At 41.2% G+C, this 25,666-nt stretch overlaps 1 protein-coding gene and 1 long non-coding RNA gene across 6 annotated transcripts in view; one reads left to right on the top strand and one right to left on the bottom strand.

Annotated features, from left to right (window-relative positions):
• Positions 1 to 25,666, top strand: part of LOC127411678 (uncharacterized) — a 124,114-nt gene that overhangs the window by 7,461 nt on the left and 90,987 nt on the right. The gene's annotated exons all lie outside the window — the stretch shown is intronic.
• The window catches only part of nin (ninein (GSK3B interacting protein)), a 31,934-nt gene continuing 6,411 nt past the window's right edge, over positions 144 to 25,666 (bottom strand). The window contains exons 3-26 of one of the 5 annotated variants that reach the window (XM_051647329.1): positions 24,590 to 24,677; positions 21,838 to 22,001; positions 20,299 to 20,344; positions 20,027 to 20,199; positions 19,672 to 19,815; positions 19,423 to 19,581; positions 19,198 to 19,334; positions 15,310 to 15,450; positions 14,376 to 14,550; positions 13,983 to 14,093; positions 13,580 to 13,669; positions 13,354 to 13,480; positions 13,153 to 13,244; positions 11,910 to 12,910; positions 8,217 to 8,315; positions 8,074 to 8,125; positions 7,733 to 7,873; positions 7,536 to 7,619; positions 7,299 to 7,445; positions 7,053 to 7,220; positions 6,841 to 6,966; positions 5,325 to 5,420; positions 2,528 to 2,641; positions 144 to 2,385 (exon numbers count right to left, since the gene is read on the bottom strand). In XM_051647329.1, coding sequence (XP_051503289.1) covers positions 2,170 to 2,385; positions 2,528 to 2,641; positions 5,325 to 5,420; positions 6,841 to 6,966; positions 7,053 to 7,220; positions 7,299 to 7,445; positions 7,536 to 7,619; positions 7,733 to 7,873; positions 8,074 to 8,125; positions 8,217 to 8,315; positions 11,910 to 12,910; positions 13,153 to 13,244; positions 13,354 to 13,480; positions 13,580 to 13,669; positions 13,983 to 14,093; positions 14,376 to 14,550; positions 15,310 to 15,450; positions 19,198 to 19,334; positions 19,423 to 19,581; positions 19,672 to 19,815; positions 20,027 to 20,199; positions 20,299 to 20,344; positions 21,838 to 22,001; positions 24,590 to 24,677 — 3,891 coding nt within the window. In that variant the 3' untranslated portion in view covers positions 144 to 2,169. Of the gene's footprint in view, positions 2,386 to 2,527; positions 2,642 to 4,717; positions 4,851 to 5,324; positions 5,421 to 6,840; positions 6,967 to 7,052; positions 7,221 to 7,298; positions 7,446 to 7,535; positions 7,620 to 7,732; positions 7,874 to 8,073; positions 8,126 to 8,216; positions 8,316 to 11,909; positions 12,911 to 13,152; positions 13,245 to 13,353; positions 13,481 to 13,579; positions 13,670 to 13,982; positions 14,094 to 14,375; positions 14,551 to 15,309; positions 15,451 to 19,197; positions 19,335 to 19,422; positions 19,582 to 19,671; positions 19,816 to 20,026; positions 20,200 to 20,298; positions 20,345 to 21,837; positions 22,002 to 24,589; positions 24,678 to 25,666 lie in introns of those variants that run through there. The other 4 variants (XM_051647331.1, XM_051647328.1, XM_051647330.1 and 1 more) reach the window with 4 other exon arrangements.

Below are 25,666 nucleotides of genomic sequence, written 5' to 3'. Positions count from 1 at the left end.
ATGTGATGATTAATGCAACTCATTAGATTAAATGTTAGTGTGAGTTAAATACTGAACTTTATCAAACTATGTCCTAAACTAGAAAGATACATTCTTAATGCTTTCCAAATGAAAACTCGTACTCAGTGTTTTCTAAAACTATTTATTTACTTTTTTTGTTTGTTTTAAAAAAGATAAGGTATTTTATATTTGTTCTTACAACTGAGTGTTATATAGTTAACACTTTAAGTTAAAGTCATTTCCATCACAAACAGTGGTAAAGCATAGCTTACTTCACCTAAGGCAGTTACAATTCTAAACATTCAAGGACACACATTTCAAAGCAATTTTAAAATGCTTGAATGCCTGTAATACTTTATGCGTAAGTATCCAAACTCATAAACCGAGCACTCGGCGGGAGACGACTGAAATGAAACTCCATAACTAGTAATTTTCCTCTCCGCACACAAATTATAGGCCTACTGTAGTTACCATGATGCTGACATCTCTGAGCTCTGAGTTTTTTTCACTCCACATAAATATTTTAATAGGCTCCCTATTATTCATATTCACAGTGCTCATAATACATGATTACAGTATATGATGCATAGGTAGATAAAATAAACAGTACAAGGTCCTGCTGAAACTTAAGTGATTTTATATAAGAACCGGCACCACAAATTACTTAGAGGAATAGTTAGCCCAAAAATGAAAATTGTCTCATCATTTACACACCCTCATGCCATCCCAGATGTGTTTGACTTACTTTCTTCTGCTGAACACAAACGAAGATTTCTGAGAGAATATTTCAGCTCTGTAGGTCCTCACAAGGCAAAGGTACCAACATTTTGAAGCTCCAAACGCACATAAAGGCAGCATAAAAGTAATCCATAAGACTCCAGTAGTTAAATCCATATCTTCAGAAGCGATATGATAGGTGTGGGTGAGAAACAGATCAATATTTAAGTCATTTTTTTATTTTTTTTATTTTACCATCAATCTCCCCTTTTACTTTCCTCTTATTTTGTTTTTGGTGATTTGCATTCTTTGAATCGTGCGTATCACCACCAACTGGGCAGGAAGGAGAATTTATGGTAAAAATGGACTTAAATATTGATGTTTCTCACCCACACCAATCATATAACTTCTGAAGACATGGATTAAACCACTGGAGTCATGTGGATTCATTTCATGCAGCCTTTGTGTGCTTTTTGGAGCTTAAATTTTTTTTTTTCCAAGATATTTTTCTAAAAATCTTTGTGTTGAACAAAAGATGAAAAGTCATACACATCTGGGATGGCATGAGAGAATTTTCATTGTTGGGTGAACTATCCCTTAAATTATGAAGTTAAAAATATTATACAAACAATCCCAGAGGGAAAAAAAAAAAAATCACTATAACAAACAAAAATGAACAGAATAAATAGTGAGACACTGTTTTTTTACTTCCCTTCTCTGAAAAGCAGAGACTGACCAACCTTATTTGCATTTCACTGAAAATCAAGAAATGATAGGTGGCTGGATGTGTAAGTGAACCCAGGGGCCTCAGCTGCCTGTAGGATAAGCTTCTCTAAGGAATTTCACCATTTCGGATAGAAAAACTTTCCAATTGCAGTTTGAGTTTCATACTCACTGGTAATAAACTGGCATAGTCTTAAAATAAAAATCCAAATCAAATGATAAAAGCAAACAAACAAAACATTTAACTGAACTTAATATAGTTAAGGAATAGTTCACCAAGAAATAAAACTGAGCAGGAATTAGATTTGGGAGCTATGGCAGAGGAGATTTTTATTTTTTTATTTTTATGTGTGCAAATAATGACTCCCATTTCTGTCCATTCCTTATACAAAGATATTGTGTGGCTTCAAAAGAATCAAAATATAGTGCACAGGTCAACTGAACTGCTTTTATGCTTTTCTTTAATGCTCTATGCTATGTTATGCAAGAGCCATTACAAGTAGTCAGATCGGTTAGATTTCTTTTTTACCTGCAGAGGCAGTTGTCATGATGCAATAAAACAATGTACCATCTTGTTGCTCTCATGCAAATCACCTCCCAAACATACAAGTGTGAATGCATTTCTGGCATTCTAAGCACTGGACATTAATTTTAAAGTTAGGGTTTACATGTATACAGTAGAAGTAGTTCATTGCGTGAGTTTGTGCAATTGTAAAATTATGTGTCAAATCATGAGTGTGTAAAGTGGTAGGGTGTAGGGGTCAGCGGAGAAGGGCCAAGGTCACGGACAATCTTGTTGAGACTGGAAATTTTCTCCTCCAGGAGGAAGTTCTTCTTCTCTGCTACTTTCTGACGCTGCTCTGTTTTCTCCAAGGCCTTCAGCAGCTGAGCGTTCTCCACATATAGGTCTTTAATTAACACATCAGCTTCACTGTTTCTAGTCAACTACAAAAGCAGAGAGAACAGAACAGTGGTTAAACTAGAAATTAGAATTGCCCAGCTGTCAAAGAATAATATATATCCTCAGACTGTCTCTAAACAAACAGACAACAGCTAGAATGAGACAGGGGAGTTTGTGTTTATGTACCTGTTCTTTCAGCTGAGAGACTTTCTCCTGTAGCAACAGTTTGAGGTTTCTTAGCATGAGCTCCACCTCACTCATTCTCTCCTCCATATGTAAAAGCGTCACCTCCCGCTCATCCTGCAAGTCATACAGAGTAAAGGTCAGAGGTCAAGACATGGATTAAGATGGTCAATTGGTCTGATAGTAAATAAGTTTGTCATACCAGCCTCAACTGCTCTCTGAATAATGCAATTAACACTGCAATTAATCCTGCATGGTTTTTCCTTATACACACTAAACCAACTGAACCCCTAAAACAGGTTGTACAATTCCAGTCAAAAGTTTGGACACACTATTTATATTCATCTAATCTTAAAAACATTTTTGTTTAAAGGCTTTCGCTTTAATGTTTGACATGAGTTTTGTAGATAAATATGAATTGTGCCTAAGTATGGATTTATTTAAAAAACTAAATTTGTCATTTTAAAAGATTTTATATTTATTTTTTAAAAGCAGCAAATATCTTTCAATATGGTTTAAAAAACATCCCAGGTGGACACCTCATGAAGTTGGTTGCTAGAATACATAGAGTGTCAAGAGTTGTAATCTTGGCAAAACGTGGCTACTTATATATATATATATATATATAAAAAGAGAATCCGTACTTTAACAATTACCATATTTTGGGAATGCATTTTCCCATACATTTGTATTATTTTATAGTTTTAATGACTTCACTATTATTCAAAAATATTGACAAAAATATTAATAAAAGGAATGTCCAATCTGGTAGTACTGGTAATATATATGCAAAAGTAAAGGGTTAGTTCACCAAAACATGAAAATTCTCTCATCATTTACTCACCCTCATGCCATCCCAGATGTGTATAACTTTCTTTTGCTGAACACAAGCGAAGATTTATAGAAGAATATCTCAGCTCTGTAGGTCCATTCAATGCAAGTGAATGGTGACCAGAACTCCAAAAATGAGATAAATTCAGCATAAAATAATCCATATGACCCAGTGATTTAATCAATGTCTTTTGAAGCGATCCAGTTGGTTTTGGGTGAGAACAGCCCAAAATATAACTCCTTTTCACTGTATACTCTACATTTTGTCATTACAGTCTCTAGGCACGATCATGATTTCGAGCTCGATTACACTTCCTAGTGCTTGACGCATGCGCAGAGCGCTAGATGGAGCTGTAGGAAGTGTAACTGAGCTTGAAATCATGATCGCCAGTGAGTTTTGGTACCCATTCACTTGCATTGTGAGGACCTGCAGAGCTGAGATATTCTTAAAATCTTTGTTTGTGTTCTGCAGAAAAAAGTCATACCCATCTGGAATGGCATGAGGGTGAGTAAATGAATTTTCATTAAAACATTTAAAAAGAAAGTATTTTTAAAGAATAAAATTATTAAATACACTACACAAAATATTTACCCTAATACTTTATTTGGCCTCAGTTTTATATATATATATATATATATATATATATATATATATATATATATATATATATATATATATATATATATATATATATATATATACACACACATACACACACACACACACACTCACATCAATAAGAAACACAGCACATTTAAACCAAAGTAAAACATTACAAATAAAAAAAATATAAAGCAATAAAATAAACAATGAATAACAAAATCAATTAATAAATCAATCAATAAATACAAAATATTATAAATTAATTAATAATCCCTGATGAAAAAAAAAACACAACACAAGGCCATGGTTACAAATAGAAACGTCATAAAATAAATATAACAAAAAATAAAAATAAAAGAAATAAAAAGGAAGCTAAAACTGGATTTATCTAGGAACAATCATTCAAAACAGCTTAAGAGCTGTATTATGGTTATAAAACTGATTCCATAACAGCGCAATCTTTGTAAACACAATTCTGCTTATTCACACAACACTGCAAATCTTAGAACAAATGCATAATCATAGATTCCACTGCCCTTAATGCATCTCTTGCCAGGCTTTTAAAATCTTGACTTATTATAACCCACCATACAGAAACCTGAGGCAGCATCTGAACCACAGAGGAAAGCACGACTCACAGCAGAGAGGCTTTGCAGCACACTGCCACTATGTGACAAGTTTAGGTCACTACAGCACCCTACCTAAAAAGTTACATGCTCACTCAGACAGAGGACATTGACCTCAACATGACCAGATAATTGACCAGCAGCTCAAAAAAAAAAAAAAAAAAAAAACAAATTCTGGCAGGAGGAGTTCAGTGATTGGAGGTCACAAGGTAAAGGTCAGAGTTCAAAGAGGTGGTGATGTCACACGTTACCACAGCTCCTACACCTGCAGAGGAAACACATACACTCAGCACTACATACAGCACTACATCTGTGGAAGAAGACACCTGCACATATACACAGCATTACACACACACACACACACACATCCTGCAATAATGCACCATAACATACACAAAAGGCTGAAGAAAGACCACATATAACACCACATACAATCAACACTGTAGGGGGCGCTCTAACCCAGCTGCTACACAAAACAGATCCAGTGCTGCAACGTGCTTCATGAAGAATGTGAACACAAGTGATTTCTGGCAAGTATATCTCACAGGTATATTTTCTAGTTCAGAGCAAAACAAGCAGAGACACCAGACAACCCCAATTCACCAAAGGAAACCTTCAGAGAGTGGATGTACACTAAATATACCCCAGAGAGAGCAAGCATATAAATACACTGAAGACATCTATATTGATCCAGAAAGAGATCCCATGCAGACTGGAATAGTGTGCGCTTGTGTGTTACCTTCATGTTGAAGTTGGGGCCGTCACTATGGTGCTGTCTCCTCTGTTCCCCTGGCAACTGTAGAGGAGATGAGGGCAAGACTGCAGCCAGCTGAGCCTGAAGTAACAGACAATCTGTGTTATGAGCAGGCCAAATGGAATCTGGAGCCTTTTTTTTTTTTTTTTTTGGATGAAAAGCTATGGAATTATACAGAATTTAACCCTTTAAACTCCGAGGGTGTTTTTAATTTCCTGTTTCAGTGGCATACACAAAATTAAAGGCTTATGAAAAAGGAATAAATAAACAAGAAAAAAAAAGGAGGGTCAAGTGTTTGGTTTCATTGGAAAACATAATTTACATTTTTATAAATTCTGAGACTCTAAGCCTAAGAAACTGCTGAAACTTGAGCCAAAATGTACTTTATTTTCTTATTTTTCTGATTTGACATTATAGATCTCTGGGTGTAAATAAGGTGGCTCCGAAAAACTGCTTTTGTTTTGTTCCCAATCATGAACCAATCCCAATCATCAACTGTGAGTAAAATTATGTGTTGATACAACAAAGCAATCAAAAGTTATTGCATTACAAAAATTATTTATCCTAGTGTACAAAAATGTCTTCAAGCCTCTCCGAATAAATAAAACATAATTGTACACAAGAACTAATTACACAAGCAAACAACGACTGAAGGTTTGCATAGAATGTAGATATGATTTTAGTAATGAGATTTCACAGAATAAGTTTCATTCTGTGCCATTTGAGTCATCATTGTAACAGTCACTGATTACATGTCTCTCTGCCCAAATATGGATGATTTCTGCACCAATCTGAATGTCATCTGATCCAGGAATCTAAAGTGTTTTCAGCAAGATGCCAGAAAGCCAGATGCTGTGCACATTTTGCTTTGTGTCAGTTATCTAATGATATATGCATCCGATTACCTTCTGTGTGGGTTCATTTGAAAGATAATTGCATACTCTAAGTAATGGTATGATATTTTATGTTCCATTTATTTTTCATGAAGTTATAAGCAAAAACACGGCATTTAAGCAACACCTGTTCACGTGAAACATAAATGTCAAAGACATATACTTAGCGATTACTCGCTATATTTTTGTCTGAGTAAAACAAATAGGCTGGTTGTATTCTACTTTTTGAGAGCTTTCCAACATCATATGACAGATGGCTATTTGGTTAGTCTGATGTTTTTACTAATTACAATATGTATGCAAAGTGCAAAATGTTTCATAAATTATCTAAATGGAACACTTCTGATTTGTCTGCAAATTTCAAAGCACTTGTTCAGTTTTGGTCATAATGCCTACATGCATTGTAAAGTATAGCTTCTAAGCTTTCAAATGATACCTATTTTGTGTTTGTCAAGACTGTAGTTTTGTATTGTATTTTGACTTTTTTTTTTTCTTCCAGGATTAAGCATGGTAAAAAGTGTACCACTTATTAATATCATCAGATTAGCCAAAAATGTGTAATACACCAAACACAAGTTTGTGCATGTGCAATGTTGATTGTGTATAACCTTGTTCCGTGTTGACAGCAGCTGTGTGTGAAGAGACTCCATTTCACGTTTCAAGGCTGATTTTTCTTGATCTGCAGTTCTCACCAGCCCTCTATGTTTCATACTCAACACCTCTAGCTGATGGATCTGAGAAAGGTAATCATAAATCAACATCAAATGCAATATACACATCTTATAGGCACTGGAGGTATTTAGAATACACCTGCTCTGACCTGCTCCTTTGCTGTTTGGAGCTCTGAGCAAATCTCACTCATCTGTCGCTTTAGTTGCTGGTTCTCAGCTGTTAATGAGGAATGCTCCGCCTCCATAAGGCATGAAAGCTCCGCCCACACACGCCTTCCCTGCTGCTGACCAGAAGACACAACAGAGACCTCCAACAACTGACATGGAGAGGGGGAAAGAAATGTTAAAGTGCCTCCATCTAACTGCAATGTCAAGCTCTTGTACTCAATACTCACCTTCTCATTGGCAGATTGCATTTGTTTGTGAAGTGAAATCACTTCCTGTTTGAGGGCATCTCTTTCCTGTTGTGTGATGCGTAGGTCAGATTTGAGACGAGCATTCTGCTGAGTGAGCGTCTGTAAAGAGGAGTCCAGTGACATCACCTGGAGGAGACCAGAAAACAGCACAGTCTAATTGGGATCCGAGTTAAATATGATCCATGTATCTTTTAGTCCTTGCGTATGTGTTTGTACCTTTTCTATGCACCGATGCAGTTCTGCTCTAAGCAGTTCCTTCTCTGTTCTGGATACAAAATCATCCCGATCAAACAACTGGAACTAAGCATGTGTGTATAGACAAAGAGCAAGAGGAACAGGATGAATATTAAGAACGTTTTTGCTTGTTAAACTCTAAGCATATTACCATGAAATTTGAACCATCATGATCGTACCCCATTCATCTCATTGCCTGGGCTTTGGTCATGGTGACGCATCACTTCCTGGCCAGTATGTCGAAAGAAATGCTCTGCAGTCTGTTGTAATAAAATATTATCCTCCTCCAGCTGCTGCCCAAGACGGCGTGGCTCTGAGAGCTGAAGAAAAGACAATAAGCTAAGTGTGTGTGTGTGCATCATTAGACATGGTTTTAAGTTGACATTACAGAACACAATTGAAAGATAAAAAGATTTAAACACTTCTGTACTTATACACTGACAAAAAAAGATGGCAACTTGATTTGTAAGGAATGACAGCTTTACATGAAAAGTTTCTTGGTGGTGGAACTAAATCTCACCTGTCTACGAAAAGCCTGTGCCGTTCTCTTCCCCTGCTTGATGTGCTGAAGTCTAGAGAGAGAAATTTGTCAAGTCATTCAACAGCTGTGAGACAGGACAAATAAAAACTGGAGTTTAGCGATCAGCAGCTAATGTGTATTACCGCAAGTTCTCCTGGTTCTCTCTCAAGTCCTCCTCTCTGATGGTTGAGATCTTGTGCTTTAGAATGAGGTTTTCTTTCGCCAGACGACAAACTTCACTCCTAAACACAGGGTGCACTGTAAATCTACTGGGTCTAACTTGACACTAAACTGTATACTATAATGACTAGGCTGTTAAGGCTTTGAATATGTATTAATGGTTCACAACCTACATCATTCTTAAGGCCTTTTCACACCAAGTTCAAATTTACAGCAAAAAAAAAAAAAATAATGTACAAAGAGTTTAAAACAAAATGCATTACTGTGAACACTTTTAGGCAGAGGCCAAAATAACTTTTTTTCCAGATAATAACAAAAAAATCTGTTTTGGAATGTGTGAATAGTTTTGGTGAAAAAAAACATAAAACTAGAGAATGTTTTAAATGGTCAAACTGCTCCATAAAATTGGACATGGTGTGAACAGGCCATCAGTCTGTTAAACTAATACAAGGCTCCACAGATATTTGCATTGGTAAGCATGTACATAAACAGTGTAAGCAAGGGTTGGGTAAAATTGGAGAAAAGCTTGATCCACTGGTAGGTTCTGAATGTGGGAGGCATTAATGATGGTGGGTGGGGTTCTATCTCTGCAAGGGGCAAGGTCTGGAGCATGGACTCACACAGAGGTGACTGTGAGCAGCAGGCAGCAAACAGGATGAGTGATCAAGGGATTCTCTTCTACTGAAACAGGACACTGTGGACCATCACACAGTACCTCCGCTCTTGCATTTGTTCATGGATCCTGAGAGATTTGCCCTGCAGATCAGCAAGTCCTTTGCGCAGTCGTGAGTTCTGCCTCTCAAACTCCATGCAGGAGAATTCCAGCTCTACCACTGCAGCGATCTTCTCCTTCAGGTGCGAGCCGATTTCATGCAATGAGTCCTTGGAAGGACTGAAAGAGTCAGAGTCCTCATTCTGCTTCTCGAGTTCCTGCAGCAGTATCTTCAGTTTAGAATTCTCTTCCATCAGTCGTGCAGTCTCTTCCAGGAGCGATGCCTGCTGCTTGTGGAAGGTCCATCCAATGTCTATCTTGCTCTCAAGACTCTTGATTCTTCTCTCCAGGTCTCTGTTGTGCTCCAAAAGCTGCAAGCTCTCACAGATGCTCTGCCCATTTAAGATATTGAGCTCAGAAAGTTCCTCATTTTTGATCTTTGGTAGTACATATGGATGTGTGATATTCTGCCCTCTCTCCAGGTCCTGTGGGTCGGGGCTCTGCCATTGGAAGCTGGTGCATTCTGCAGCTCTGCTGTACTGCATCATCTCTTGAAGATTCAGGATCTTCTGCATGCACAAATCTCTCATATCAGCGACCTTCTCTCGCTCTTGGTCAACTGCAGTTAGTGCATACACCTCATTTGCCAAAGCCCTGATTTGATCCTCAAGACTTGTAATTCTGACAGCATCCTTGGGTTCATCTGTAGTCTTATGTTCATCTGGTTTGTCATTGTATGTTGTCTGAGTGTCTTCTGTGCCTGGAGATTCATATTGCTGCAAGCTCTCATGATAAAAGGCAGCTTCAGCTTCTGCTAAGATATGAGCTTCTAGGACTCTCGGGACATTGACTACATATGTACCATCAATGCCTTCTGTAGTTACTACATGCTCTGGGGTCTTATTCTTTTTTTCACTAATGTCTTCTGTTGAAATGGACGTTTTTTGACCCACCAGCTCCTTTGCTGGACCTAAGGCACCCTCACAAATTTCTGTGCCATTCAAAATATCACAATCGGTCATCTCCGAAATGTCAGCACACCCTGCACCTTGCGTATAACAAAATCGTGCCCTTTCAAGCTCTGTAAAATTAGCATCAGTAACTTTACAATCAGTTTGAGCATTTGTGCTGATCTCAGCATTCTGAAAGTGTCTTCTCAATACCATATCATCAGAACTCTCTTTGCGCATTCCAGTATTACTAAGATTCTCCTCAGCTGACATGCTGCACGTAATTTGAGTCAATACCACCTCTTTTTTAATACTGGGAAGATCAGAACTTTTTTCCCCACTGCTGGTATATTCTTTGTCGGCTGTGTCTACTCTTACTAGAGCTTTATCTTCTGCACAAGAATCTGAAGTAGTAACTTCTGTAACTTCCACCTCTGGGTGTCTGTGTAGCTGTGTGCTGCCGTCAAGCTCTGAATCAACTTCATCCACTATACCCACTTCCTCTTCATCAAATCTGGCCTCATCACTCTCATTAGTGTACAAGTGTTCTCCTTTCTCTTTTTGTGTATGATTTGACTTGGGTCTGTCTGTTGCTCTGTTTACACTTCTGAGGGGCTTTGGATTGGCTTCATTAGTCAGTCCTGTGGAGGTTTCTTGGATGGGTTCACCAAAGGGTTCTAAAGTTAATTCTCTGCAAGTTTCGTTACAGTCTTTTTTGTTTGGCTCTGCAGAGATTTCCACAATGGACTCAACGCAAGGTTTTCCAGTGGTTCCTGTCAATAGCAACATAATTTCTTCCAACTGCATCACTGTTAACTGGAGTGTGTCTCTTTCAGCAAGCAGAGCCACTCTATCCTCCTTCATTGCCACCATCAAGGAGATGCTCTCCTTTAGTTTCTCCTCCCAGTCTTCAGCTATTTGATGGTTTCTGCTTTTCAGCTCTACGCTCTCAGATAGTCTCTTCTGTAGCTCTGCCCTCTCCTGGACAAAGTCTTCCATGGCGTGTTGTAGCATCACCTCCAGCACAGTTGTATTGTTCTCAGCTTGTACCAGCAGCAGGTCTTTGGCCTCCATGCTCTTCTGCAGGTGGTTGTACAGATCACCGAGTTGCCGGGTAATCTCAATCTCTTTGGTTTGAGCAGCACAGCTGAAAGTCTCCAGCTCAGCCTGAAGATGCTGGTTCTTGTCTGTCAAAGCTTTAATAACTTGTGCATGTGCAAGTTCAAGGCGCTGACGCTTCTTTTTGTCCTCTTCCCTTTCTAGATCCAGCATCTCCTTCAACAGCTTCCGCTGCTGCTCTGCCTCCTGGACGGCAGCATCTGACTCCTCCTCCCAGTGGGTGCGGTCTGCAGCATGCTGTTGGGCAAGTGCTGCAATCTCTCTTTGGTAGTGCTGTTCCAGTTGACATACATCTGCCTGAAAACGTTGTGACACCACCTCCTGGTCACCACAGAAACGAGACTCCACCTCTTCGAGTCGGTGAGAGAATTGTTTCTCCAGCTCTCTCCTGTGTGCGGACAATCAACAACGACAACTTCCAACATTACCTGAAAGAAATACTCACCAATGCATATGGAACATTTAAAAAATAGTTGAGATGAATACGTGTTTTGCATGTTTCAAAATGACAGGTCAGGGTTAAGTGGTAAATTCAAACATACACGGGCAAGAAAAGTTTTAGAAGCCAGTCTTTGTCTTGCACTTGCTGTGTGCAAGTGTTTGCTTGGTTTTGCTACCTTTATATGAACCAAATTTCTAAAAGATAGAAAAAACTAAATTGAGGATCTAGCTTGAGGTACCCACAAGAGAAACAGCTTTGTAAAGAGACTAAATTAATATTTTTTTACATGTAAACATAGCAAGAATTTAGGATACGGTTAGTCTATAGTAATTCTAGGTAGCCTAATATTGGAAAACAAGTTTTTAATCTGAAATTTAAGAAGTCAATGGGAGGTCCACACCATGATATATAAACAAATGAGTGCATGACTTACCTCTCTTCTGCAATGTCAGTGCGCAATTTTTCCAGAAGGCTGCTGAGTCTCTCTCTCTCTTTACTGTGTTTGGCACTTAGCTCCTGCATGGCCTCCCTGTGTGCCTCCTCCATCCGGTTTTGCTCTTCATTTAGTACCTGCTGCCACCTCCTCTCTTGCTCTTCTCTCTCTGCTTGCAGTCGCTCTCTTTCCTGCTTCAAACTGGCCTGCAGTGCCTCCTCACTTTGTTTCTCCAGCTGAGCTCTCTCTGTACACCAGTGCTCCATCATGATGCTCTTGGTCTCCTCCTGCTGTGCACGGAAGCATTCCCGCTCCTCCTCTAAATGCTGTAGGAGAATAGCATGATGCTTCTTCTCCAATAAAGCACGCTCCTCATCCCACTGCTGCCTAAGCTTCCTCTCTCTCTCTCTCCTCTCCTCCAGTACGGCCTGCAGCGCCTCCTTACTGACCTCCTCTAACTTCTGCCTTTCCTGTTCCCACTCCTCCCTTAGCCTCTTTTCCAGCTCAACACACTCCCGTTTGGTTTTCTGCTGAACCTCCTCAAGCTGAGCACTTAGAACCTCCTCATGGCTCCTCTGCAAATGTTCCAGCGCTTGTTTCCACTGCTCCGTGAGCCTCCTCTCCTCCTTTTCCCTCTCTTCCTGCAGTCTTTCTCTCTGCTGCTGCAGACTTGCCTCTAGCGCCTTCTGGTGCTTAAATTCCATCAGGCTGATCTCCTCTGCATGCGCTTTGCTCTGCTCCTCATAAGCAGTCCGTTTCTCCTCCAGAACTCCCACCTGCTCCTTCAGCTGCTCTGCACGGCTCCTAGTGTCCTGCACCTCTTGCATGAGAGAGCTGAGCTCCTGCTGGTGGAGAGTGTGGAGGGCAGACACTTCCTGCTGCAGCCTGTTTGCTCGTTCTAGCTCTCTTGCCATCTCCTCCCTCAAAATCTGCACCTCCTGTTGGTGCTGCAGGGAAAGACAACTCCTCGCCTCCTCTGCACTGTGTTGTTCTTCTTGTATCTGCAGAGGGGTCAGAGTTTTATTAACATTTTATTCCCCTTAAGACTGTTCTGAAAGCCAACACAGTGACAAGGCCCCTTATTTGGTTTCATTCTGTGCAGGTTGGTTGGATATACTGTAGACAGTTTTGTATAAGGAAAGATATGAAAACCCTGCAAGCATCCATATATATCATAAATATTATAAGGTTTCTCTATGGTTCATTTTACTTTATTTTTCCTGTGTGTGTTTGTGTAGCTTACCATGGCCCTGATGTTTTCTATCTCTCTTTGGTGCTGCTCCAGTAGCATCTCCGTCTCCAAAGTCATGTTTAATGTCTGCCGCTTCTGAGAACCTAAACATAGACAACAAAATAGCACTCCTGAGTACATGTGGCAGATGATGCACCACAACAGTAAGACCTATTTAGTGTCATCGTTGTGTGTGTGGGCATTTTTTGTTACTTGGGTCTGGGCTCTTTCTGGCCAGTTCCTCAGAAAGACTCTGTTCAGGACGGGTTGAGGGGATGCTGCCTAAAGTTTGATATTCCTCCAACTGAGTTTCCAACTCATCTATACGATCCTGCAACTCCTACAATGTACACAGGCAGACATGGATGTGAGATTCAGTGTAAGAGTGAGATACACACAAGGAACTAGAAATATAAAAACAGACAGAGAGGTTGCTGACCCTACACTGCTCCTCATAGTTCCTACGTAGCTGTCTCAGACGGTCCTCTTGCTGGTAAAACTCAGCACTGTCTAGATCCAAATCGCCAAACTACATACATATATACACACACACACACACACACACACACACAAAATTTAACGAACCCACAAAAGTACAAAGAAAAAACAAACATTGCTAAATATACAATACAATGTCAGTTAAGCTTTAAAACAACACACAAGCTATAAACCTGATCGGATGGGTCTATAATTATGTCAGTTGAGCAGAGTGTGTAATGTTAGCATGGATGGGCGTTGTGCTCAAGTCATAGTTGAATATGCTTAGGCTGATGTCAGTTTGTATTTATGCATATTTCTCATTATGTCAGTGCTGATTTGCAGGTCTGTACTGATGTCAGTACCCTCTCTTTCAAAACTCCATCCAGGTTTTTCTGTAGTTTGTTAATCTGGTTTTCAGCCTCCACCAGTTTCTCTGTGCTCTCGAGAAGTTCAGTTTCCAGACGACCGTTCTCCTACACAATAAAAAGTTCAGACATAAACAAAAAAAAAAATAATTTCTAAACAAACAATTTTCTAAAACAGAATAATGGCAATGTGCCAGGTTTCAGGAATAATATACAATACATGCTGAGCACGCAACAAGTAAAATAGTTTTTAAATATATTAAACTTTAAGGTTTAATAAGTGCTTTTCCAAAGCTCCCAACAATTATTCAGGCAGACAAATCACCATTTACGGTGAAGCCACCTCTGCATTGCAACGAATCAAAATATTCAGTGCCAAGTTCTGATTACTTTAATGGTGAGCGTTAGGTGTTCTCGTAGGACATTTTCATCATCTCTCATCTTCCCAATTTCCTGTTCCAGCTCTTCTCGTTGCTGATTGGACTGTTGCTGCACAAGCTCCACCTCTTTACTTAGCTCTGCCCTCAGAGCTGTCATACTCTCTTTATATTCCTGCTCCAACTTCCTGCACATAATTGCATGCATGAGCACACACACACATGCACATGACACTCATATGTATACACATGCTCATGCCCACACACAAGCGCAGACTAGGGCAGCACAATTATGACAAAACTTTTAATTGTTGATTATTTTCCTTTATATTTTCCCTAGATTAATTTTAAAATACTTATTTTGGGTGGATCAACTGCATGCCATTTTTATATAGGCTACACATGCAAAACAAGCTGAGAACTTTAAGAATTTTAAATGGTCAACTTTACACTGGGCATCTCAGTAGCATAAAGAACAATGCTGTTATTCAAATAGTGTTTAAATTATACACAGAGACGAGCAACGGACTTGGTTACAATACTCTGCCGCTGCAACAATATAAGTTAAATAGAAAATTGACAACATGAGTAGACCTACATTGACTGCTATAATTGACACTTCTCAAAATTAGTTAATTGTGGCAACTGTAAAATCTCAATTATTTATTTGATTAATTGTGCAGCCCTACCGCAGACCATCAATGTCCACAGAACAAGTGTTTATGCAGCAAGTCTATGCAGGTGAACACAGACATTGAGGAAAAGGTCACATCACAAATGAGATTCAGGAAAGAGATGAGTGAGGTTTTTTAAATCTACTAGAGCTAAAATGAAATAAAATATCATAAAAATCATAAAGAGGTGAGAGGTCACCCAAGGTAACAGGTTCATATGGGTTTAATTATAAATTAGGAAAAAGGTGTAGCTTATTAAAAGTGAAAGTTTACCTGAGATTGAGTTCATTATTGCGCTCAATAGCAGCATGGTGGTCATCCACTTCAGATGCCAGCTGAGACTTGAGCTTCTCTGCTTTGTCTAGATCAGAGCGAATTCTCTCCTTCTCACGTCTTTCCAGGTCAAGACACTCACTGACAAACAAAGAATGGTGACATTAGCAGCAAAACGGAACTCTGGTGGTTGTAGAATGATCTAGAGTGAGAATAATGAGTGATGAGTGACTGGAGTGATCTGAATTGAGTTAGAATAAGGACCTGTAGTGAGTCAGAATAATGAGCAGAACTGATGTGAGCTGGAGTCAGTCGGAATAATGAGCTGGAGTGATCTAGAGTGAGTCGGAAAAATGAGCTGGAGTGAGTAGGAATAACGTGCTGGAGTGATCTGGAGTAAGTCGGAACACTGCACTGGAGTGAGTCAGAATAATTAGCTGGAGTCATCTGGAGTAAGTCGGAATAATGAGCTGGAGTGAGTTAAAAAAATTAGCTGGAGTGAGTCGGAATGATAAGCTGGAGGAACTTAGTCTGAGTTGGAATATTGAGCTGGAGTGATCTAGAAGTTAGTAGGATTGATGAGCTGGAGTTAATTTGAGTGAGTGAAATGGAATTATGAAATGGAGTGATCTAGAGAGACGGAATTATGAAATGGAGTGATCTAGAGCAAATCGGAATAATGATCTGGAGTGAGTCGGAATGATGAGCTGGAGTGATCTACAGTGAGTCGGAATGATGAGCTAGAGTGATCTAGAGTGAGTCGGAATGATGAGCTAGAGTGATCTAGAGTGAGACGGAATGATGAAATGGAGTGATCAAGAGCGAATTGGAATAACGATCTGGAATGAGTTGGAATGATGAGCTGGAGCGATCGAGTGAGTTGGAATGATGAGCTAGTGTGAGTCGGAATGATGAGCTAGAGTGATCCGGAGTGAGTCGGAATGGTGAGCTAGAGTGATCCGGAGTGAGTCGGAATGGTGAGCTAGCGCGATCCGGAGTGAGTCGGAATGGTGAGCTAGCGCGATCCGGAGTGAGTCGGAATGGTGAGCTAGCGCGATCCGGAGTGAGTCGGAATGGTGAGCTAGCGCGAGTCGGAATGGTGAGCTAGGGCGAGTCGGAATGGTGAGCTAGGGCGAGTCGGAATGGTGAGCTAGCGCGAGTCGGAATGGTGAGCTAGCGCGAGTCGGAATGGCGAGCTAGCGCGATCCGGAGTGAGTCGGAATGGTGAGCTAGCGCGGGTCGGAATGGTGAGCTAGCGCGGGTCGGAATGGTGAGCTAGCGCGAGCTAGTGCGAGTCAGAATGGCGAGCTAGCGCGAGCTAGCGCGAGTCGGAACGGTGAGCTAGCGCGAGTCGGAATGGTGAGCTAGCGCGAGTCGGAATGGTGAGCTAGCGCGATCCGGAGTGAGTCGGAATGGTGAGCTAGCGCGATCCGGAGTGAGTCGGAATGGTGAACTAACGCGAGTCGGAATGGTGAGCTAGCGCGGGTCGGAATGGTGAGCTAGCGCGAGCTAGTGCGAGTCGGAATGGTGAGCTAGCGCGAGTCGGAATGGTGAGCTAGCGCGAGTCGGAATGGTGAGCTAGCGCGATCCGGAGTGAGTCGGAATGGTGAGCTAGCGCGATCCGGAGTGAGTCGGAATGGTGAACTAACGCGAGTCGGAATGGTGAGCTAGCGCGGGTCGGAATGGTGAGCTAGCGCGGGTCGGAATGGTGAGCTAGCGCGAGCTAGTGCGAGTCGGAATGGTGAGCTAGAGTGAGTCGGAATGATGAATGACGTGATCTAGAGTCGGAATGATGAGCTAGAGTGATCCGGAGTGAGTCGGAATGGTGAGCTAACGCGAGTTGGAATGGTGAGCTAACGCGGGTCGGAATGGTGAGCTAACGCGGGTCGGAATGGTGAGCTAGCGCGGGTCGGAATGGTGAGCTAGCGCGGGTCGGAATGGTGAGCTAGCGCGGGTCGGAATGGTGAGCTAGCGCGGGTCGGAATGGTGAGCTAACGCGGGTCGGAATGGTGAGCTAACGCGGGTCGGAATGGTGAGCTAGCGCGGGTCGGAATGGTGAGCTAGCGCGAGCTAGTGCGAGTCGGAATGGTGAGCTAGCGCGAGCTAGAGCGAGTCGGAATGGTGAGCTAGCGCGAGCTAGCGCGAGTCGGAATGGTGAGCTAGCGCGAGCTAGCGCGAGTCGGAATGGCGAGCTAGCGCGAGTCGGAATGGCGAGCTAGCGCGAGTCGGAATGGTGAGCTAGCGCGAGCTAGCGCGAGTCGGAATGGTGAGCTAGCGCGAGTCGGAATGGTGAGCTAGCGCGAGCTAGCGCGAGTCGGAATGGTGAGCTAGCGCGAGTCGGAATGGTGAGCTAGCGCGAGCTAGCGCGAGTCGGAATGGTGAGCTAGCGTGAGCTAGCGTGAGTCGGAATGGTCTAGAGTGAGTCGGAATGATGAATGACGTGATCTAGAGTCGGAATGGTGAGCTAGCGCGAGTCGGAATGGTGAGCTAGCGCGAGCTAGCGTGAGTCGGAATGGTGAGCTAGCGCGAGCTAGCGTGAGTCGGAATGGTGAGCTAGCGCGATCTGGAGGGAGTCGGAATGGTGAGCTAGCGCGAGCTAGCGCGAGTCGGAATGGTGAGCTAGCGCGAGCTAGCGCGAGTCGGAATGGTGAGCTAGCGCGAGCTAGCGCGAGTCGGAATGGTGAGCTAGCGCGAGCTAGCGCGAGTCGGAATGGTGAGCTAGCGCGAGTCGGAATGGTGAGCTAGCGCGAGCTAGCGCGAGTCGGAATGGTGAGCTAGCGCGAGCTAGCGCGAGTCGGAATGGTCTAGAGTGAGTCGGAATGATGAATGACGTGATCTAGAGTCGGAATGATGAGCTAGAGTGATCCGGAGTGAGTCGGAATGGTGAGCTAGCGCGAGTCGGAATGGTGAGCTAGCGCGAGTCGGAATGGTGAGCTAGCGCGAGTCGGAATGGTGAGCTAGCGCGAGCTAGCGTGAGTCGGAATGGTGAGCTAGCGCGAGCTAGCGCGAGTAGGAATGGTGAGCTAGCGCGATCTGGAGTGAGTCGGAATGGTGAGCTAACGCGAGTCGGAATGGTGAGCTAGCGCGAGTCGGAATGATGAAGTGGCGTGATCTAGAGTCGGAATGATGAGCTAGAGTGATCTGGAGTGAGTCGGAATGATGAGCTAGTGTGAGTCGGAATGATGAGCTAGTGTGAGTCGGAATGATGAGCTAGAGTGATCCGGAGTGAGTCGGAATGATGAGCTAGAGTGATCCGGAGTGAGTCGGAATGATGAGCTAGAGTGATCCAGAGTGAGTCGGAATGATGAGCTAGAGTGATCTAGAGTGAGTCGGAATGATGAGCTAGAGTGAGTCAGAATGATGAGCTAGAGTGATCCGGAGTGAGTCGGAATGATGAGCTAGAGTGAGCTAGAGTGAGTCGGAATGATGAATGACGTGATCTAGAGTCGGAATGATGAGCTAGAGTGATCTGGAGTGAGTCGGAATGATGAGCTGGAGTGATCTAGAGCAGGGGTTTTCAAACTGGGGTCCGTGGACCCCCAGGGGGCTGCAAGGGGGTCCGCAGAACATTTCAGAAAAAAAAAAAGCACGTTATATAGGGATGCACAATTAATCATATTTGAACTGCCATCACAGCTTCTGCCTCTCAAAACAGTCTGCGATATTAGTGAGCTAACAAACAGAAATGATCAGCCATAAAATAAAGTTGAACTTATAAATTCAACTCTTTTTTTTAAAAATGTTTTATTATAGGCTGTGTCAACGGATCTAGACCGAGTCTAAATAATTAGCTGGAATGATCTGGAGATGGACTTTGAGTGCTCTAGATAAATCTAGACTGAGCTTGATTGAGTTGGAATTAGCTAAATTTCAGATTCATGGACTCACAGCAGATGTCTGATTTCTGCCTTAAAGCTCACTAACGCTGCCTGGTGGACTGCGTTCTTAGAGCTCAGCAGTTCATTCTCTAGAGCAAGAGTCAGCTCAGACAGATTCACTTTGCCTTCCAGGTTAAAATCCAGAGCCTACAGACAGACAGACAGGCACAAAAGCTTGTTAAAAATATCCCAGATTAAAGGTTGTGTAGATGCTTTGTGCAGTTGTGTGTGTGACCTGCAGGATCTCAGAGCTATTGTCGACTCCCTCTTCCATCCATCTGTAGAGCAGAATTTCAGTAGGAGCATGACCTGATCCATCATCCAAAACTGAAAACAGCTGCAGACCGATTGTACTGCTCAATGCACATGAGATCCTACGGCCAGTTTCATCAAACTTGAAATAGAGAGAGAAGGATTGAGAAAGAGAGGTTATACAATCATATTTAGGCATATTTAGTGTACCGCCTATTTGTGGGTGTGTTACCTGAGTTAAGTGGAGTCTCTTTAATTGTCTGTAGGGTGTAGAAGCTGATGGTGTGGGTGGTTTGCTGTGGTTTATAATGTACGACACAAACTCCTGCATGTCCATCATGCTTTCATCAGCACACTGGAACAGATCCTCACCCACCTGAGAACATACAAACACATACAAAAGAACTATGTTAATTAAAGGATGTAACCAAATATTCAAGATCAGAAGGGACGAATCTTGGTGATTGAATAGAACAATACTAATTGACCAGTTTTCTGAATACTGGGGGATGTTGTCCTCCTCCATAATGTCATCAAAGTATGAATACATTTATCTAAAAATCCTGAGCATGCAAGTGTTTGTGTACCTCTATGCCTGTGTGCTGGCAGAGTGTGTGTAGCTGTTGCAGTGTGGCCATGCCATTCATTGGTAGAGAGAGTTCACGGCAAGCGTTCTGGAAACGCTCCTCCAAGTCACAGAGTGGCATTGCATTGCTACATGGTGTGCTGGGTTCATCAGGGTTCCAAAGGTGCAGCTGACCTGCACACACACACACACACAAACAAATACAGGTGTGAATCTCAGGCAATAAAGAGAGGTCGTTTGGAGGTCCTGAGAGTACCTCAAGTATGAACTCACCTTCTGCCTCAAACTCTTCAGAAATGCTAACGTCAGCGTTCCAGCGCTAAAACACACAAAAATACACTTTATGACAATCAAATCATCCAGCAGGGGGCAGTATTGAGCAAAAGTGTGAGCGACAGATGTCCACAAAAAGCTGTGCTACACTGACGCTGAGAAGACACTTCACACATATAGCGATTCTATCGCTGGAGATCATAAGCGGCTGCATTTCTGGTCATAGTGGCCGTACCTATTGCTGGATACACTAACGTTATTGGTGGGCTGCACAACTGGCCATAGCTGTTGACAAATATGATCACAAATGGGTTGTATTGCTGGTAAATAGAAGTTCTTATATTTACATTAAATTTCACTTTTAAAACTTTCAGACTTCGTTGAGTTGCATTAAATTAAACCTTTCAAACTTTCAACTTTGAGTCGCCAGACACACTCTGTGTAACACTCACAGTGTAACACTGTGGTGCGAGTTTGGGAGGGAACTCTGTTTGTACAAACAATGGAAGACAGGGGGAGTTTTTTTGGAATTGGTTTAAAAAAAAACAGTGATTATATTTGCCATTTCATTAGTGACTCTAGTTGCAGAAAATACACACATCAACTTTAACAGTACAAGTTACTTATAACCTCGATATCAATAAAAGTACAATTTTAATGGAACAGTCCAGTCCCCATTCATTATAACTGCATGGAAATATGACCTAAACCTTTCTACTTTTGAATTCCACAGAAGAAAGTTTGAACTGAATAAGTAAATGATGATCGAATTTTTATTTTTGTGTAGAACTATTCAACCAGTGTTCTTAAAAGTAACACTAGCCAGAAGGTTGTGAAACTAAAAACAACTCGATCAACTATTTCCATAATGTTTTGTCTAGATCGGGCTGGAGTGTGTGTATGTGTGCTTTCATGTGTGGACATTGAATCTCCACAGTCAATTTCTTGGGGTGCAGGAAGCAGATGGAGAATAGGAGCAATGGAATTTAGGGGGTGGGCAGAGGTCATTGTTCATCAATAGAGGCCCCCCTGCCCCCCAAACACACATCTGCTGTCGTAGAACCAGAGGATTGTTCACACATCAGACTATCAGAGTGAGCTTTGTGCAGCAGTGTGTTTGTATTAATGTGCACCTGCTGGAGAGTGTGGCCAGAGTCACACACAAAGCTCAAGCATGCATGAATTCTATAAAAAAAAATCTTTTCATCACAAGCACTAATTGGCCAATGGTGTGAGCTCTTTAAAGCCAGTGGGATGTTTCTTCTGCGACTCTGAAATCTCATTAACTCGGTGACACACTAAACTGCTGTCAGAGCAGAGTGCAAACACACACACACACACACATACACTTGGATTGTCTGTTTCTGATCTCTCAGACCAGGCAGAGTTTGTCTGAGCTGGTTTAGAATTTGTGGGTGAAATAATTTGCATTGTTTCTAAAGGAATTTTTTTTTTTAACCTTCAGCATTATCTTTGTGTTCAAATACCCATGACTCCATAAATGCCAACAAAAGAGAAGAATGTGTATATGTTTGTTACCTCACGTTTCCTGGGTACAGTCCTCTCAGTGTCTTGAGCATCTTCATCCTTCTCATCTTCAGCCTGTGTGTATGGATCTGTGTGTGTGTGTATGAACTCTGGAGCAGAGCGGCGGCCATAACGTTTACTGCCCTTCACAAAGCGCGGCTGGACCTCTGGGGAATCTAAGGGAGAGATTAAAGGACTTTGATTATTGTATCTGTCTATCTTTGATATACTGTCCAAGGGCTATATATCTATAATTTTAACCTATATATCTTTGTCTATATTTTTTTACACATGCAAAAAAAAAAAAAAAAAAACAAATCTAATAAGGGCTCAAAAAACAAGACTATAATTATTCTGCATACACTCCACTTCACTTCGTCGTACATTTTGAATAATTTTCGTAAATAATATTAAAGTGTTCTAGTCAAAGTCTCTTAAAAACATAGGCCTGACAGGCTTAACTCAGAAACAAAGCAAACAATACAGCCAGTGAGAAACTGCTCAGAACATAGGAAGCACAATGTTGAACCCCTTTTCGTGTGGACACTGCTGTTGGCGTTTGGTTGGGGTCAAATTTCTGACACTGAACAGAACCTTAAAAGATTTTTTTTCATTTCTCCATTTTAAAATGTTCCTTAAGGATCACTTTTAATATTAGTAGTTTTTTGCACAAAAAAACAGTCATATTTGAAAAACATGATTATTTTCCACCCTCATTCTGACCCTCTGTCAGAAACGCTCAGTTTTGGTGCTGCTTCTCCTTTAAGACTTGACAGTACGCGCCCACTGTTATGATTGGCTCTCTGCTCATGACTGACCTGCCATCTCACTGCTCACCACTACTGTGTGGGGCTACGGAAGTGATTAAAGGTAAAGTAGGCGTTGATGTGTTGTTGTGGAGGCGGTCAGATGAAAATGCCTACAACAGTTCGACATCACAATGTGGAGGAAGTAGAGAACGAGTCATTTTAGCAGCTTGGTTTCAACAAATGCTCTTATTGCTGTGAAGTTTTGAGTTCTGAAAATTACAGAATGTTTTTATTGTAGATTCAAAAGATCAAGATTTTATTCCTCACGCCGTGACCCCTTTAAGGATAAAGTGTGTAATTTCTGCGCCATCGAACGAATAAAATAAACATCGTTTTCAAACAGCTTTCCGAATATGCCCACTGTCTGCGAATCAACAAATAGTCCCACCCCCAACTCACGGCAATGTTGTGTTGGGCTGGACGGGCCACTCAAAACAAACAGAGCCAGTTTTATAGCACCACAGAATCACAGTGTTTACAGTTTTTGAGAAATTAACCAGCAAATTACTTGCTTATAGTAGTCTCTGCAAATTAAGCAGGGATTGGAGAAGTATTTGAACACAGAACAAGTTACGCGCTTCTTTTTCCATTCCAATATGATTTTGTTCTCCAGGGTTTATTCCTTGAGTTTGGGAAAACTGAAGGAATCTGTACATCAGGGCTATTCAACTTCATAGGCAAGTGGGCTAGATTGAAAAAAAATCTCTGAATAGGCCTGCTGTACATCATGGCACTAAAGCTTGACCACAGACCAAGTCTTATGGATAATATTGGTTATATATAAATAAAAAAAAAAGTGCAGCTTGATAATTCATGGGATATTAGCACCAATCAAGCCTGTAACACATTTTGATAAAAGTGTGGAATGTCCTTAGAAACTGAATCTGCAAACCATGACTGCATGCTCACCACAGAAACAGGTGATTAAAATGTTATGGAGAGTATGTAAGAAAGACGAATGCCTTGTTTTGTTTATCGTGGATCCAAGGTAACACATGCATTGTGTGTTCTGAATGTTTTTAGACAGATAAAAATGATTAATGTGGATGTCAAGAAGAAAAAAGGGAGAGAAAGACAGAGAAAGAGAGTAAAAGTAAAAGAGCAAGAGACAAAGAGAGAGAAAAAATGATTAGTGGTGCTTGTTAAAGCAAGGGGGGCTAGGGACCAGAATGTTCTAGAGACTTGGGGTGGTTTTTTTTGACTTGGGCCAGTAAGTAACACTTAACCAACCACCCAGAACAATTAGCAATTGCAAAGCAACACTCAGAACACCTTAGCAACCACACACTGTAGCAATGCCCTAGTAACCACCCACAAGACTCTAGCAACATGCTGGCAAGTTTGCACAGGCAAACACCCCTCAAATTTTCTTCAGAAAATGTATAAGATCTAGAATTTTGTTCTAACAAAATCCTGGAACAGTTTCACTGTCAAACTTAATTGTGAGCTGTTAAAATTAGCGAGGAGCTTGTTTTAAATAACAATATTCTTTTTTGCACACTCACTGTTCTCAGAATAATCTTCCTTAATCCAGATTTAACCTCAACCTTGGCCTCTCTTCACTCTCTGAGCTCCCGCTGTCTTACTTTTAATACTTTTATCTGTTTTATTGGGATTTCTAAATGCAGAGCAGCAGAACAAACCAACGTCTTGCTTATACGATTATGTAAGAGTGGACAATACTGTCAAGCACATTAATTAGACAAAATATAAAATGTGATTTTTGTACGGTTGTAAGTGAAGTTGTCCCAAGAAAATACAGTGGCAGACACTCAAAAAGATTATAATAGAATCGAATATAACATAACAGTTCTTCATTTACTGAAACAAGATCAGCGCGGTGTCTTTCGTGCTTGTTCATGAATTAACCCTTGCAGGGTAATAAACCTTTGGGTATCAGTCCAGATCTTTAACCACTAGGCTACACTATGATGCTGATTAAGTTGATGTTGTACCTGGTCGTTCAGGACATTCCTGTGGATCATTGGTGTTTGTGCTCGATAACACAAGAATCAGCGCATCTTTAAACTGCTCAAAATCCACCTGCAAAAGAAACACAATAATAAGAGCAATTCTTCATTCAGTTTCTATCCACTTCTATCCAAGAACTACAGAGTATGATACTCAAAATACTGCTTGCTTTGAGTTTAAGTTTAAAGGGATAGTTCACCCAAAAACTGTGCCATCATTTACTCCAAACCTATATGACTTTCTTCTGCGGAACACAATTGATATTGGGCAGAATTTTAAAGATTGACATTTCTCTTCTTCTCCTCTTAAAGAAAGAAAGTCATATGGGTTTGGAAAGACATGACGTTGAGTAAATGATGACAGAATCTTTCATTTTTGGGCGAACTATCAACTATCAAGCTTTATTGGCAAGATTAACTTAAGTGTACATTGCCAATGCATTATTAGATACAATACATAAAGATATAAAACGAATTGAATGCTGAAGTTTAATTTATTGAAGTTTAAAATCTCAAAACTATTATTTCCACCAGCTGTCATTCAGACTCTGTCATGCACACGCTGGGTTTTGCTTTTGTCATCTGAACCAGTGTCAGTGAATGAGCATTTTCGGGTGATGCGAAGAGATACGTTTATGAGCGCATATTAAAGGGAGTGAATTCGAACTTTTATTCTCAACACGCAGTGGAAGGATCTTGGTGCTTAACTTCGCTTATTAAAAGATTAACCTAGGGATTTTAAGAATCGTTAATGTGAACGTTCAAATGAAGATCGTGGTTACTGGGAAAATCTATATTTTTAAGTCATACATTTGACTTACATATTAAAAGGTGCTGTAAGTGATTTTTTTCATGGACAGGTATGCAAAAAGTGTCCTACTCCCTGAAAGATATTACTGAAATAAGTGTTGTAAGATATCTCAACGGTCTCTGTGATAGCTCTAGACCCTGTAAACTGCTAACAAAAATGTGTCTGCGGACAATGACACTTTTGACCTGTCAATCATTTTGCACGTTCTCATAGTGTTGTAGCTGCAGCGAATTATTGAGACTTACTGACAT

This window comes from Myxocyprinus asiaticus, chromosome 21 (assembly GCF_019703515.2).
Source record: "Myxocyprinus asiaticus isolate MX2 ecotype Aquarium Trade chromosome 21, UBuf_Myxa_2, whole genome shotgun sequence".
Taxonomy (NCBI): domain Eukaryota; kingdom Metazoa; phylum Chordata; class Actinopteri; order Cypriniformes; family Catostomidae; genus Myxocyprinus; species Myxocyprinus asiaticus.
This window is presented reverse-complemented; position numbering and strand designations above follow the sequence as displayed.